The sequence below is a fragment of the Oxyura jamaicensis genome, chromosome 4 (assembly GCF_011077185.1).
Source record: "Oxyura jamaicensis isolate SHBP4307 breed ruddy duck chromosome 4, BPBGC_Ojam_1.0, whole genome shotgun sequence".
Lineage (NCBI taxonomy): Eukaryota > Metazoa > Chordata > Aves > Anseriformes > Anatidae > Oxyura > Oxyura jamaicensis.
The window spans coordinates 81068793-81085783 of NC_048896.1; the positions used below are offsets into that span (position 1 = coordinate 81068793).

At 36.7% G+C, this 16991-nt stretch overlaps 1 protein-coding gene across 2 annotated transcripts in view; it reads right to left on the reverse strand.

The window, feature by feature from the left end:
- The window catches only part of CPEB2 (cytoplasmic polyadenylation element binding protein 2), a 76269-nt gene that overhangs the window by 2105 nt on the left and 57173 nt on the right, over positions 1 to 16991 (reverse strand). For both annotated transcript variants that reach the window (XM_035324288.1, XM_035324287.1), the window contains 6 exons: positions 16517 to 16687; positions 14832 to 14921; positions 8188 to 8306; positions 7755 to 7869; positions 5764 to 5945; positions 1 to 1867 (listed from right to left, as the gene is read on the reverse strand). The exon at positions 1 to 1867 is cut by the window's left edge and continues 2105 nt beyond it. In XM_035324288.1, the coding sequence (XP_035180179.1) occupies positions 1640 to 1867; positions 5764 to 5945; positions 7755 to 7869; positions 8188 to 8306; positions 14832 to 14921; positions 16517 to 16687 (905 nt within the window). In that variant the 3' untranslated portion in view covers positions 1 to 1639. The remainder of the gene's footprint in view (positions 1868 to 5763; positions 5946 to 7754; positions 7870 to 8187; positions 8307 to 14831; positions 14922 to 16516; positions 16688 to 16991) is intronic.

Below are 16991 nucleotides of genomic sequence, written 5' to 3' on the forward strand. Positions count from 1 at the left end.
ACTGTTTGTTCCATTAAAAAGTCGGGGCTAGTTGCATTAAGAATGCTCTGAGATAGACAAAAACACTGCTATGATTTCCTTTTAGTGTTCAGGTAAATATTGCCTCTGTCGTAACTATGTTTCTCAAAATCTGCAAGCAATGTCGTTACTAGAACTCCTTCATTAAACTAAAAAACACTATCCTTGACTGTCAAGTAGCTACTTTTCATGCAACAGTGACCCCAGTTTGACAGAAGACCACAACGCACACAGGTCAAACATGTAAGCAAGATTTTAAGCCAAATTTCACTGTTGTCTTAAAGGTAAAATTTAGTTCGTTATGCAACTAGCCGTCTGTATATTACACCTTCTCCATTTTGACTTTACTTGGATTAAATTTCTAAAGCATTACGCATTCTTATATATTTTCGTATGCATTTGTCATGGGTTTCACATTTGGTGACTGGTTAGCAGTGTGCTGGCCATCTTTGGTTTGTAGAGGAAATCTTAACCATGAACAATCAAGGGGGTTGAAAAGAATTTTTTAAACGCTAGCTTTTTACTCAAACTTGTATCTATACTACAACACGCCACATTAAGTAGAAGCACACATCACAAAATTGCACAGGGATTACAGTATTACATCCAGTCTGCATAAAATTGAATTCCACTACTGACCAGGTCACAAAATGGCTGCACTTTCTAGTCTAAAACTAATTTGCATATTGTACACATGTAGGACATTTTTTTACTTCAGTCACAATAATGCATGCAAGTTTGTTTTTTTTTTTTTTTGTAACAAATTTTGTAAATTTGCTCATGCTACCTAGTTTCAAGAGAGCCTTTTTTTTGAACATTTGCAATAACTCACCTCTTGTTAATTAATAGTTCTAGTGCATGCATATGGTTTATACAGGTAAGTAAACATGCAATTTTTTCACATTCTAAAACTATGGCAGTTTAAGCCATATTGTGCTGCCTGCATTTTATCTGTAATGCAGTGTGTCTTAAACGTTTCAATCCCGTATTAATAGGTGGCATTACACATAACACCTATATAGCAGCAAAGCTAATACAGCTTGTGATTAAAAATGTTTAAAAATAGCTAATAAATCAGATTATCTTGAGGTATTATTTCTTGCAAGTCAAAATGGAGAGCAAAAAATCAACCCTAATTTTTAGTTTATGTATACACTGAAAATAGCAACAACAATAAAAATAAGCTTTTTGTAGCAGACATATTCCATCTTCACTATTTTGCTACCTTTGGTAAATTACTGGGGCAGATCTTGAAGTTAAAAACCCATGTTTAGAAATAAGTGCACGCTTCACCCACTAAATATAGCAGCAGACTGTGTGCCCCTACGCAAAAACATTCTCATATCTAGTTTTAACTTTACATATAAAAATAACTTGGAGAAAATACAAAAAAACATTTTATTTTAACATGAAAATATCACAAAAATTAGTAAGCCTGAGATGTAGGGTTTTGGTGAAAAACAAGAGGCTTGTAGTGTTTTGGCTGCTGATAAAGATGCATGTATTGATAGCTGGGGTGAAAAGCAGAAGAATGCACTTATTTCTTCTGCATGTCAGTATCTTCAAACACAGTAAGCCACATGCACCCTTCTTTCCTTATGTAGATGCTGGTTCACCATGTTTAATTCCAGCGGAAGTGGATCTGACGTGGGCGGTCAGCCCCCTCCTTTACCAATGGCTTATGGAATTCACGTCCTGCACGGGAGTGGATATTTGCCCAACAAAACTCACAGTAATACTGCAGGCAAGTGACATTGGCACAGAAGAAAGGAGCAAACTTTCCACCACATCGTGCACCCTGGCATTCGTCACACATCTGGTCATCCAACACATATGGCTTTACCTCCACCTGTTAGAGTAAAACAGAAACAATTCCAGTTAATAGCTATTATTCCTGATGAAAGATATTTGAGTGTGTTCAGGTTTTGCTGCTTTGCCAGAAAAAAAGGTCTGAAATCAGCTACATTTATGTCTTTATTTAATTCACTGTTTTTCATTACTGTTTGCCATTTATCAGCTAAATGATCTATCCACACCAGAAAACTAAACAATTCAAGGTGGACCTATAGAAATACACTAAATATGTAATTAATGTCTGCGTCAAAACCTCCACTTCATTTACTCTGGAAAGATACTCTTGGCAAATGATAAAATAGAAGTATGTGTAGAAAATAAACCAGCAAGTCCCAAGCTCTCCAAACTAATCTCATCAGTTCCCAAATATAACCCAAAATGAAACCCAATTTTATGCTGTTTAGAAAATAATAAACATAAAAGAATGTAACCATTTATACTTTTTTTTTTTTTTTTTTAAAAAAAAAAAAGAAAGGCAAGGAGAAGCCTCTGCATGCACTACCCTTGCGTGCAAGTTAAAAGTACATTCAGCAGGCTGGAATATAGATCTTCTAGCACTCCTGTCCTCTGTAATTTCACTCCCAATTTCAAATACAGTCAATATGTGGTCAAATTTGGAGCTTCAGATCTTGGTCATCTGTAGCTTTTCCTTCTTGTGGCTTTGAGCTGTATAGGAATTTGCATTTGACATGATTCTGAAAATATTTTTGAAAGACCATTTTGCATGTCTACAGACTGCTAGAAACACCTGTCTTACACAGCTTCTTTTTCCCAAACTCATCCTACTGCCAGAGTGGAAAAGTGGCAGGAGTCCAGTGGTAAATTTGCATTATGTCTCTGCATAACTGAACTGTTACAGACTGCGCTCAAACAGGAAGAAGAACTTCATAATAAAACACAAGATGAGTTGACTCCATTGTTAAGGAATGTATTGTTGTCTTCCACATTTTCCTTACTCTTTTTTAAAGACAGTATTTTCTGACTTTTGTTGGCAAAGAGGTATTCCAATTTATACTAAAACTCATCACTGTATGAGGATTTTATCTGAGATACTTACTATTACTTGAGAAGAATCCTACACATAGAGTTTATGTACCATACTCAGACAGAATATGTTTGAAATAGAAAGAACTTCAAAATAAAATGACATTTTTCTATGTTATTTCCAGAGCTACAAACTACAGCTACCCACCACCCAAAGGTTTTGCAAAAGAGTAATCTTTATGTTCCCAGCTTCAGAAGTAGATGCATACTTGACATGTCAAGCACATACACCTCTGAAAAAAAGAGTATGCTTCTTCCAGTACTAGATATTCAGTACAAACTCTACTTATTGCTTCGCTACGACGACCTTCCTTATCAGAAGTTACTCAAACTTTCCAAAAACCAGGTACTTTATGCACTAGTTCTGACTGTGGTTCAAAATTGCTGAAAGCATGAAACACCGCGAATTGCACACGTTGGTGCATTGATGCACCCATTTTGGTATGAAGACGATTTCAAATGTATTAGACACATGTTTTGGGGAATGGAAATATCACATGAAGTGGATGGAGACTGCTGGCATATGAAAGTTAACAATGCTTAAAAGAACTGTTTGGAGCTGAAAGGCCAAATGAGTTTCAATGAAATGTTTGGAGCTGAGCTTTCATATATGATGGAACAGGATGAGGAGCACTTTGCTGAAGAAAAACATCTGTTAGAGAAACTAAACATATCTGCATCAAAAGGACTGGAGAGAAGCTGAAGAATACATAGGTAGGGAAGAAGTTAAGATCACAGACAATGTCTGTAAAGTCATCGTGACAATAAGTTTTCCTATTAAGGTAGGAAAAGTTATATGCTAAAAAATGCTATAAATCCGTTCAACTGAAGCTCAGAAGGATAAACAGGGGCGTTGCAAAAAATTTAACCATGAAAAAAATGACTTTTACACAGATAAAACAAGTTATGAAAAAAATGTGGAAAGACAGCAGATCTACAGAAACTGGATACAACTGGCCATAGAAAGGCTGCACTAAGGTGAAGTGTAGAATGGTCTGCCGGCAAGATTGTACTGAAACGTGTAAGGTATTGCTTAACCGGACAGCACGTCTTCATATCTCAGATGAAGGCAGAACCTGAAGTAGGACTGCCTCCTGCATTTGTAAAATGTTTTTTTTATTAATGTATGTAACAGAGCTATATAAATAGGTATATAAATAACAGGACTGAACATATGATTTAGATATAGAGAAAATCCTTTAAAAATAACAAGATTGAAAAAACCTCTGGCAAATGAACAGAACAGTTCATAAACCCTCTCCATCATGACAAGGTTTAAAGACAAATTTGTTAAAATATTTATATTTGGCTTTGCTGTATATTGCAAATAAAGCACCTCAGGAACAGCAGACATATTTTGAAGGAAGAAACATCAAGGAAGGTAACAAAGATGCCTGAATTATAGAGCCTAAGGAACTAGTGGCTAAAAAAAAATAGTTTTCAAGAATTAGAAAAGATCATGAATCCACGTATCATAACAATTAAAAAAGCTATGAGCATTTAGATACTTACAGAGAAAGCCATCTCCAGATACTACTTATACTTGGGGTAGAGCTTATTTTGGAGTGGGGCAAGGGTGTAATAGTGACTGGAGTTTAACTTCAAATATTTAATTGCTGTTTGCATAAATTAGGTCTCATGGATATAACTCAAATTCCATGCTTATGAACTCTAATAACTCTTAGGGTAGATTTTTTCAAAATCTAATTAATTTTCCATATTCCAAGTGGCCTGCTGCAGATGCCTGCTGCTTTAATAATGGGCATTTTTCCTGTTATGCAACTACTGAAAAGTTAGAACTATTAGCCAAACACAGCTGTAAGTCACAAGAACACCAGCAGTCCCACCAGCAAAATACAGCCAATACAGGATGTGAAGACCATCCATGTTCAGACCCGCTCATCCTCTGGAAAGGATCATGCTTGGGGATTTCAGCTCAGTAGGCAACTGGTACCTGAGACACATGTAAAGCTGTATTGCTCTGCCTGTCTGAAAGGAGAGAAGCCACATGCCACCTCCCTACAGCAGACTTTAGTTAACTGTACTACTTTCTTCCTATGTCTTTGATCTGTAGAGGAGACTGGACCTTGAACTACTTACTCAATCCTTCCTCCTCTAAGACACTTTCTTTCTTTTTAAACAGAACACCTATTAATACCACTGACTACCTCTGAAGCTCTTGACACCCGAACTAGTGACACTTAAAACTGACATAATCTAGATGTCAGTCTTCTTTGCTACTCTCATACTTCTAATTAAGAGCAACGAGGTGGACTAGTCTTCTTAGAAGTTAGTTTTGTTTTAGCTAGCAATAAGCATCTATAGCAACCAGAAGCACATGTTGGTAAGTACTCAAGACACTCTTTAACAGAAAGGATAAGGCATTTCACATTTTAAGTGTCAAGTCTGATTGATTTTCCAAAGTGCTGAGCACTGATAATTATGGCTGAAATTAATGGCAGCTGCAAACTAAACCTACTCCGAAACCAATGAAAAACAGAGTTTCCTACAAATGACAGAGGAATTATCACAGTATTTGGTTTCATTAGAATAAGGGATGGAAAAAGATTTTCAAATCCTTTGCCCACGCACAACAAAACCAGGAACGTCAGAATGGAAAGAACATATGGCCTAACATATGTCCAAGGAACAAACTGCTGCTTCGTGGAATGCGTGTTGTTTGTTCAGGGGCATTCACGGTTTAACTCTTGGAACCTGTGGAGCTACAGGAATACTAAAAGACATGTAGGAGCTGGCATAAAAGCCAATCAGAATGCAACGTTACCGCACCCTGAGAGCTCTCACATATATAAAACCAATCAAGCAAACAAATTCTGTATAACTTACTCGTTTATCTATATCGCCATGCTGAAGTTGAACAAACCGAGCACTGATGGCAGCAATGTAACTCTGCTGATTGGAAAAAGCAACACGTCCAGCACCTTTTGGGTATTTCAGCTCAGGGTCAGTATCAATTCCTGCGTAACAAACTCCACCATACAGACGGTCCATGATCATAGCCAATTCCACTATTAGGAAACAAAATAACATCCACTTAAATTGCTCTTACTGTACAAACTTTAAATAGTTGCTTGTATATAGAAATACTAGAAAAGTTATTTTTATTAATTAATTCTGCAACAACCTATGTAACAGTAATAACAAGAAATAGGAAAATATATGAATTAAGTTATGAAGTACTCAGCAGACAGATCTTTCATGCTGTGGCTAAATACACCCAAGGAACAATGGAAATGTAAGCCCTTGCAGTCCTTGGTAACCTGGAACTGAAATTCCAGGGCAGTTTTCTTCAAGGGATTACAGCAAAAGACTTTTTGGGCAGGCATGGAATGCAAGCTTCGTAAAATAGATCCACATGCCACGAATTCCTTGGTCCTTGTTCTCTGGCTGTCCACATGCTCTATGTCCTGCTTGAATTTAAAGATGTAGTTAGCATCTTTTCAGCAGCCATGCAGAGCTTAATCTCCACAGTGTGACACATAACAGAAACCCAAGTTCATAGAACCAAAATTCTCAAATTTTCCAAATAAATGTTTTACCAAATCTCTAGTATTATTTTACACTGAATTCAGTTTTACAATTCATTTAGGTGGAAAATATTTTTTTCAGAATTAGTATCCTCTGTATTAGGATATAAAGTTGTCGGCAGCCATTGATTTTCAATATTTTTTTGAAAAGTCTATTGAAGTTTAACTGCTTTTCTGAAGGCATGATTCTTATTTCACAGGTTTCATTTTCACATATACAGGGGACTGTAAAGCTAAACATAAGAATGTGCCCATTAAATTTACCACAGACATTCGGCAAAATAATCTGGAGTATTTGGACTGAATTTACAGAAAATTCATGTGCAGTTGGAATATATTATGTTTGTGCTCATTTACAGAGCTTGTAATACAGTCAAAGGCATAGTCTTAAGAGTGAAATAACAGAAAAGCTTTAGTATTGTGGGTCAAAGATATAAAAAATTAGAATTCTTTATACCCCAAAATTTGCACTATCACTTGATTTTCTTGCACCTCCTATCTGAAAGCTCATTTTTTCTGTTAGAATACAGCTTGGTACAAGCTATGGAAGACTAATGAAGTCCAGAAGTCATTCTAAAAGAAACTGGGATTTGAAATGCTGTATGCTATTGCTTCAACTTCCAACATTCACTTTAACCTACTTACTAGAAGGCCTCCTTAAATACTGTAAAAATCTACTGCAGTCAGTCTCACAAAGCAAACTGTCAAGGCTGCAGATCAACCATTTCACAGCAACAGAAATACCTACATTTTTCTCCATGCAGTTCAACAAGAGTCTAGAAAGAGTCCCACAGTCTTGCATAGCGTTGTGACATACCAACCGTCCTAGCTGTCTGAATTTCTTCCTTTTTCCCTTTGTTTCTTACTCATTACCTATGTTATTACCTATATCCTTATCCATGGTAGCCACAGTAACTGCAACCTGATAGTAGCAGAAGAGTAGCTAATGTACAATATCAAGTAAGTACAAATAGAGCTCCACTCAGGGACCATGGTCATAGCATTATTTTAAAAACAAAAAAATAGCACTTCTGCTAATAAGATGAATGTATTTTCTACAGCTTTAGACATGTAGCAGCTTCCAGTACATCTAAAAGATGAACAGTAATTTGTGCGCAATGCCAGATGAAAACAATTAATACTGTACTATGGTTATAACTATCAAGGGAGTCTTCTATTTTTATATCTACATACCTATAACTATCTATATGTATTTATATGCAATTATGCATGATTCAAATTATTTCCAATAATCTCCCACTTTTAAAAACAGTCACAATTTATACGCACCAGCTCTTAATGGTCGAGGGACTCCTCCAACAAAAATTGTTTTTCGAGGATCAAGTGGCTGGGAACCGTCCATCACAAAGTCACTATCACTTAGATTCCAGGGACGGATCTGAACCTATTAAATACAAATGGTATATTTATATGGTTTATTAAAGAAAATGGTGTGCTATCCTAAGTTTCACTACATTGTGGGTATTTGTTCATCAGCCTATATAAACTGTTAACAGTCAAATAATCCTATTAGCTGAGCATGTCTGGATGCTCTGTTTTAATCCTATTAATTCAAAACACTACAGTTTTAAAATCATGACTGTTCCAGATGTTGAGTGCTGCCAATGGAAGTTTGCTTTTGATTATTTTCATCATTGTCATTTCAAATGCAGCTTTAGACAGATGGCAGCCATAGCCTGCAGGCCATCTACTGTTTACTTACTGGCTTGTCCTTGATAGTAGGACTGGAAACACATAGATAGAGCTTTCCATCTTCTTCAATGCAGGCGTCAATCAGTGCCTGGACAGAACTCTCTTCTTGGAACAGGAGGAATGCATAACCTGGGGTGAAGAGAAAATGAAAAAGAAAAAGATCTTTTTTTTTTCTCATCTTTTCTTAATCATCTTTGCCAGTGACTTCTCCAACCAAATGTGCTTACTCCAAATGTAAAAAAAAGTGAAATCAATTCTTTGATATTAGTCGTCATCTTCACCTATGCGCTAACTTGATGTAATCAGTAGAACTCCAGGCAAATACTTCTATCCTTAAAAAAAAACTGTCAAAAGAGACTAATAATCAAATAAAAGCAAACATTTCTGCTCTATCACATACTGGAAGTTTATGCTGAGCATCATTCATTGGCAGCAACAGACATTATACAATGAAAATCCGACTTGGCACAAAGAACTAATCTCTATTCTAGAGATTAGATCAAAGTACTTTGTTACATAAGTGACCCAGCAAGCCTCCTAAACACTGCAAAAATAGGAATTAAAATGCTTATTTGATGCTACAGTAAAAACAGTCAGGCAAGCAAAGAACCTCACACATTAGAATGTTTTAATGGCTACAGTGTAACGATACATACAAAATGTGTTGCTTTACAGGTGCCCTGCAGTGCAATTAGGGTTGTATACTAAGATGGACTTAAAAAGGACCATAAATCCTACTTTTTTCTGATGTTACTAGCAAGCGTGGAATTTTCACGAGTTATGTTTTATTACTTGGATGGAAAAATAAATGCTGAAGCACCTGCTCTAGGGTGGACTTGGCAGGAGCTACTTTACCAAGCCTTCTGGAAATGATGCTGATTTTCTGAGAGGCACTGCTTAATCCCTGGCAATTCCATACTGTAAACAGCGTAGGTCAAGGCAAAACCAGAGCAGGGTGCATCTTGATGAGCATTAATGAATCACTGTGTTAAGATAAATATAAGTTCAGAGAAACTAATGTACAACTGGATATAAATATATGGGAGCAAAAGTAGGATTTAAATAAAAAGCTGTAAAGGCATATGCTGGTGTTTCTAATAACCCACACCTGATTCTCTTATCCCTCATACCATGGTCCCATCACAGCTGCCTACAAGGGACACATGACAAGGCTGTGTGTATGCTATGCTTTCATGTACATCTTAGCTAGTTTCTTAAACAATTCTGTTGGGAATCTTTGAGCTCTGGCTGAAGCATTTCCAGGTGAAATCCACTATCATTAAAAAATATTGTTCAGCAATGAAAAATCTGTTTAAATTGAGCTTAACCAGTAATTACTTAGACTCAAAATTTCTGTTTAATGGGGATATCTTTCAGTATTTATCTTTCAGTTTACAATTCACAGATTGCCCATGTAGAATTCACTCACTGAATCAGGGTGTGTGCAGACTGGCACGGGTAAGTGATACCAGACCCACATAACTCTCCTCACTTGTGCAAAAGCCAGGTGAGCTCATTCCTGTTTGAATGAAGAGCCAGGACAAGAGTGATGGGAGCACAAAAACTTGATTAACCAAGGTGAGGGCTGAACGGACATCATACAAAGACTCACAGCCAGAAGTGCATAAAGTAATTTGCTGGGAGCTGATTTTTCATCAGTCTTTATCCTAAAGCATATCAAGGTTACTGCCATATAACTCCTGACACATGAATATAGTCAGTGTCCCCAGATGACCTACATCTGCATGTGTAAAGCTATTAATATGCTTAGCTGCGGGCTCGTGAGAAGATAAACAATTCCAACAGCAACTTGATGAGGGAACAATTATGATTACTATATCCTACCACACCTGAAATAAAAGCAAGGAAAGCAAAAGCAGAGCTATACATTAATACTTCTTTCTCAACACTATCTGCAAACAAGTCTGGGTTTACCCCACTTAATTTTAAGCAACAGAGAGGCTTGTGTCATTAACTTAGGTGTTCTATTCTCCTTTTGAAGACATGGAGAAACCTGCAGTACCAAACTGGTCTGGCTGTAGTTTTGCTGCACAGCTCTAGTCCTTCAATGACTTAAAAGGCATTTTAGTTTGCCCCCAGGTACAGTCTGGAATAAAGTAACTAGTTCTCCTGGTGAAGAAACCTGGCTATAGAATATAATTTATTCCAGGTCCAGCATTTCTGGACATACACAGCCACAGCCAATCCCTCCCAGAGAAGGCAGCCTAGGCTTGCAGACTGCATACAAACCACTCTTTGTCACTTGCCCCGTACCAGGGCACATTTCCGGGCACAAATCAATTATATGTTAGCCAGACTTCTGCAAAGAACACCACAGATGCCCAGACATCCAGGCTCTCTATTAATTAACTAGAAAGAGCGTGCAAAGGGAAATTACACTCTTAGGTACTTCATTTAGGTATCATAAATTAGGAAATTAGGACTCTTCTTCCTACAGCTACCAGATGCCAACGACTCTATGGCACAAACTTAATTCTCACCTCTTTCTGCTTTCTTATCATATGCCTTCATTGAATTATTTTTCCCCCAACATCTTTAACTCAGGAACTACTGTGTATGTTAAATGTCTGCAAAAGTCACGTGCATATAGGTATGATGAGAAGGGTTTTGTAGTAGTACTGAACTACAATTGCTACGTGGGATAGGAAGTATAGGTAGTAACTGAGAAACATGGTAGGGAGGTAGGGTGAAGAGTAAGGAGTGCTTTACTATAGAACAGCTTAACTCTCTAGTTTCTTGTTTTTCTTACCACATCTGCCATATAACTAACGGCTTCATATCCAATAGCAACGTGAGGCTGTTTACAATGGAAAAGCTGCTCTAATAGGATTTTTTGAAGGAAGCTGCTTCATGCCTTTGGGTCATGTGTACACTGACAGTAGCAGGTCATGATCGGGTATTACTTGCTGAGACAGATTGTATGGTTTGTACATGGTTTGCAAGTGAAAAGTATTAGATGAAACAAGTCTTATAAAAATGTCTTGTTCGTGTGTACCAGCATGTACGCCTTTTGTGGCAGGCAAAGTTCTGGTAACTCCTGTTAGTGTTAAGCTAACCGTTGACTACATTCCTCTGCATTCTGATGGAAGGGTTACTTATACTGCTGCTTCCAAAGGGAACTGGTAGGGGTGACTTTGATAATGCCATCTCCAGAAGATTACCTCAAAAAACACAGAAATCTTTCTGGAGATTACAACCGGCTGTAGAACAACATTCCCTGATATCTGAAGATACTGGAAATAGTAAACCCTTCAGATAAATTTGAAGAATCCTAGCTGTATTACCAAACTTTCTTAAGAATTAGAACAAAACAAAACACAGCAGCATGGCACTGTCCATACGAGCCAGTAGAACTGTATTTTGTTGTACAGTTGGGTCCTATTGTTCCAACAGACTCATCCCAGAGGAGAGTTAAGGGCCTTAGTGCCCGTGCAATTCCTGCCCACACAGTGCTAGTGCCATAGCTCAAAACAGAAAAAATCAGCACAAGCTACAGGTTAATACTGACAACTACATTTGATGATGGGAACAACTCACATTTGGGAAGATACATGAATTCTAATCTACTCCTTTTTAAAGAGATCTCATCACCATATTAATTCATCTTTAAAGCATAAATATTTTATGCAGTTTAGTCATCTCTGATTGAGAGTTGACTCCAAATTACACTTGAAGAAAGTGCAGGCTGACACAGGTGCAATGCAGCTATTAGCAAAGGCACTTTCCAATAAGGGGGTGGTGGCGTAGATTCACGTCAAGATCCAAACCCCTATTTCCATATTTCTACAGTCACTGCAGAAAGCTCCTCCTGCTGGCAGCAGAGACCCAGTTAACGCATTCAGGGGTGTCTGAGCAGTGACTCAGCTGACCCAGTGGGACACAGAGGTGTCTGGCATGATTTATCCCCTGCAGTACTTTGCCTAACCTCCAGCTGCTGCTCCCCAGCGTCGTGGGGCTTCAGTAGGTACCGCTCCACATTTGCCAGCCCTGTGTAAATCTTTTTGATATCCTTGGTTTGGGTAAATGAATTGAGCACAATGTACTTATGTTACAGCGACCTGAATAGCCCTCTATACTCCCGTGACTCTATTGGCAAGATTTCCATTGATTAAAGGAAGCTCAGACACTGATCACACATGAAGACACCTACAGCTACTAGCCTGAGTACATGGCTCAGTCCTACCCAGGGACATTGAATAAGCTGATAGCAAGTTCAACAGAACACGGATGGACCTAGGGTTTTGCTCCTTAAACTAGAAACAGAACTTTTTCAACCAGTCTATTTGCCAACTGACCAATAACAGGAGTTATGATAAACAGTGACAAGATAGAAGGGAAGAAATTCCTGACTACTGCTGGCAGATCACTTACTGACTTTGTACTTTGATCTCAACATAATCATTTTTTTTTCTGCTTCACAAAGGAGTTTCCTTCTAACGTTAGTGTAAAGTGTTTTAAATTCCTGCTTTCTTCAGGCCTAATTTTATGGTGAACCAAGACAAAATGTAATTAGTTAAGAAAAGGCAGTCAGTGTTTCTCAGGAGGCAACCAGCCTTGACAGATCAGTACACTTTTTGTATTTCTTCAAGCAAAGAAATATTTGTTATTAACTTGGCCTTCACATAAGCAGAGAGCCTGGAAGGAAGCACAGCTTGGAAAACTTAATAAGAATATTAAAACAAACAAACAAACAAAAAACACAAAACAAACCACCAACAAAAAAACAGGCTGCATCTCTTCACCGGAGAGAACACTATTGTGTAGAATAGCCCGGAACCAGATAATGCTGAGATGTCTTTGGAGAGTAATACTATTTCAAATATCTAACGAGACTGGACAAAATTAGATATACACTAAATTAGCTCCATGCAGAGTAATAAACTAATCATTGAAGATTAAAAGTAGAAAAAAATGAAGTCCTTCTGCTAATATATGTTGCTTATATTGGTAATTACTGGTCAGGCTCAAAGATTTCTTAGCGTTTAGCCTATTTTTAGCAGTTTTAGACATCTTATTAAATATATATATATATACAGTTCTTGCCTGAACAAGTAACACTCAAATACGCAAGACAAATTTCTATATTTTATAGCAAAATAATCACAGCTCCTATCTGTTGCAGTGAAAGAACCAAATATAAACACAGTTCAACAGTTAATAGTAAATTATATTTCCAGTGTATCTACAAAGAGTAACCTACACTGTATTTTAAATGTGCCAGGCTATGTCACATTACAAAGCAATGCTGAATACTGTAGTAAACTGATAATTAACTAAAGTTTTAATAATTATCAAATTTCAAATAAGGATCAGTTAATCACGTGGAATCAACGCTTTGTATGTGTTTCTGAATTAATTACATCAACAGACTAATTTAAATTAAATCAGCTTTAATCTACATTCTCTGCTTTTAAGAAGCTCTGCTTAAAATATACACAAATATATACATTTACCATGGTAATAATACATTTTCCAACTATACGAAGAGCTTTATTAAACAAGGAAGTCTGGAAATGTATCCTTAAGATGTTCAGATTCTGAGACACGACTATCTCCTTGGAAATTATTGCTAGAACTCATTCCTTCCAGTGAAGAATATATTACACCTTCCCTCTTTGATATATTCATCAAAAACTCTGCAAGTTGCCTCTCCCTCAGTTCCTCAAGAATTTCTCTTGGTAAATTACAAACAGAGATGCACTCCTTAGGATAGTTAAATTTAATTAGACAGTAGCTTTGGACATCAGGCTGACAATCAAAAAAGCCAAAGTCTCTTCGTGTTTGAATTTCCATATAGTGTTCATAAGAACTATTCAAGTACATTCAATTCCTTTCCCTGCTCTTCAGGTGATGATCTGGGACAATATCCCTGTCTTCTTTGACAGCATAGATGGTCAGATAAATAACTGAAGAATCAGTTTATAGAATTTAGATTTCATAGAGTAGCTTATTATGTGCCTATATTTGTTACTTCCATGGAAGAAAAGAATGGCTGCATTTGCTACAAAATGAATAACCTCTGGATCAGACTTTTGCATATAAAATACATATAAAGTAATATGTACTACTACATGAGCGTACCTGTACAGAGATAAGCTACATAATTTAGATTACTTAAATGTACAGAATAGTTTGTCGAACATTTATATTAGATTTTGAATATCACTTAAAAAGCAATACTAAAAATAGCTAAAATCAATATTTATCCAGTTCTCAATAAAGATAATTAGCGTTTCAATGGAAAGTTCCCATCTTTAAATTGAAATAAAATTGAGTATTTTGATAATATACTCAAATACATCCTCCTGAATACTGTCTGCAACTTTCTAGAACAATTTTTATCTATGATTTAGTGTTAAAATTTGTTCAAATTCCAGTTTTAGGAATTAGAAATGCAAACACAGACCTTAGAATTAATGACACGTACAACTACATTACACTGATGTAATTTAGCACAGTACTAAAACAATTCTCTTTTATACTTGGTATGTAAAGAAACCTTGTCTGAACATGCACTGAAACTGTAGAATTGTTCACAGGGATTGCAAACTATACCCTTTGGAAAAAGATGAGATAGCTTCCCAGATTAAGAATTGCACTCAGTGACTGGTCAAAACCTTCCAACTCTCTTACCTTTTGGTGGAAAATAGGACTTGCTTTCTGCTTTGTGAGGCCAGTCTACTACCAAGGGTCCAAATCGTCTGAAGCTAGCAGTAATTTCATCTGAAAACAGGTACAACAGTTGAAATTAAAATCAACAATATAACTAACTGAAAAAGTACTATCAAATGAAGATCTTGGTTTCTAGCAAAGGCTAACGTTCCATGGAAAAAGAGAAGCAAAAAACTGAGATACATCTTCCAAGTGTTAGTATTTACCCAAAATGTTTACGGTGATTTTACGCTTACATTTTTTTTTTTTTTATTGCCTAGCAACAGGTGATTTCAGAAGGATGTGGACAACTGAAAGCAGTGGTGAAAACTGGTGTGTTACCTTTTGATATTCAGGATCTGGTTTGAATACAATCAAAATAATTTATTGTTTAGTGATCTACATTCCAGACCTTTGTAGGCAGATATTCATATAATAAGTACCACAATTAGCATGATAGTACTTTCCAGCAGATACCGTGCAGAGAGACTTAAAATCACCTATTTAGCAATGCTTCCAATATAACCATGAACAGGCCTGTTGCAGGATCTACTATGCCCCTGCGTGATGTCTTTTTACACCAGCTGCTGCTTTCTCCCATTGCCTGCAAGAATCTTGGTCACGAGAAACAATAACAGGACCCTGCACTCTACAAGAGCAGTAACTCATCAAACATAAATACACTTTATTTGCTTGGGTTGCATCCTGTCATCAGCATATAAACAGGAAAGAAAGAAAAGGTATCTCCATGTGTCTTTGTTTAGCATTTGTAATAAAAGCAACAGTGCACTTTTGAGTTTGAAGTTAAAGGGCACCAGAAAAGATGAAGTATATTAAAAGAAATCATTTAGTATGTTTCTGGAGAGCATTGTCATGAAGATGAAACCAAAATATGGTCTCCCCATGTCTGAAAGATAATTAACCACAGTCAGCTTATTTGGTATGCAAGGTAGTCTAGGATTACAACGAACCTTGTGAACGGACTTCTGTTTACATTACAAAGCTACCACAAAATTTAAATTTATCTGCACAGGAGAAACCTAGTATTGTACAGCATGATTACTTCAAATCAGCACTATTATACAAAGCAATTCCAATTGCATCACATAATAATCTGAACTTCCCTGGTATCTTCTGTATTCAATGCATCACACAGAGCTCTGCCACTTGACCTTCCTCTGCCTTAGTTTCTCTATTTAGGAACAGGAATAACATTAACCTTTCTAAACCACTTCTGAGATGCTCAGGTAAAATAGAATTTGAAATTCAATTACTAATAGGCATTTCCTGTGAATAGATGAAAAAGCAGAGGTAGAGGACGCTATGAAGGGCTCAGCTGTATATGAAAGGAATATGCATTCCTCATACCACTGCAAGGTAAGCATAAGCAACATATTCCAGGCATCACATGGAACTCTGCAATCCACAAGTGGGGAATCAGAAATGAATAAATCTTCTCAAAATCAAAAGGAATGGATGACATCAAGTGATACTAAGTGTAACATACCCATTGACATACCCATCTCATTAAAAACAAAACAACAACAACTGTAGTTGTTTTTTACACCACATTATTTTGCTGGGTGGTTTATTTTCTGTACCTCATTTAGGTTTTTCTCTTTTTCCCTCCCTCCAAACTTCATTTGCTTAGTTTTTGGGCAGCTCACCTTCATCAATATCTGGTGGAAGACCTCCAACAAATACTTTCCGAGAAAAACGCTCAATTCGCTCTCCATTCTGGTGACCTGAATAGCAGGTAGGTGAATTCAACACTCCGACTTGATCACTATGACCATCGTCCAGCAAACCATCGTCTATTGGGAAGAGGGAAGAACGACCTTAAAAAGAAAAAAACAACAACAAATATTAAAACAATTCTATGGCAGTGCATAGTTATGTAATTTTAGAATGGGCAATGGGGGAATAGCAGTCTGGAAAGTGAAAATAAAAACAACAAGAAATTAGAAAAGTAAACATTAGTTTAAGAAAAATTAAGATAATGAAAAATATGTTAAAACTTTAAAAAGGAAATTCCAGATTGTAAACTGTCATCTCTGTAAGCATAATACCTCATGCTACATTATACTGAAATTACTCTGCTGCATCAAGTAAGATAATAATAATTTGTTTTTAAATAGAGGG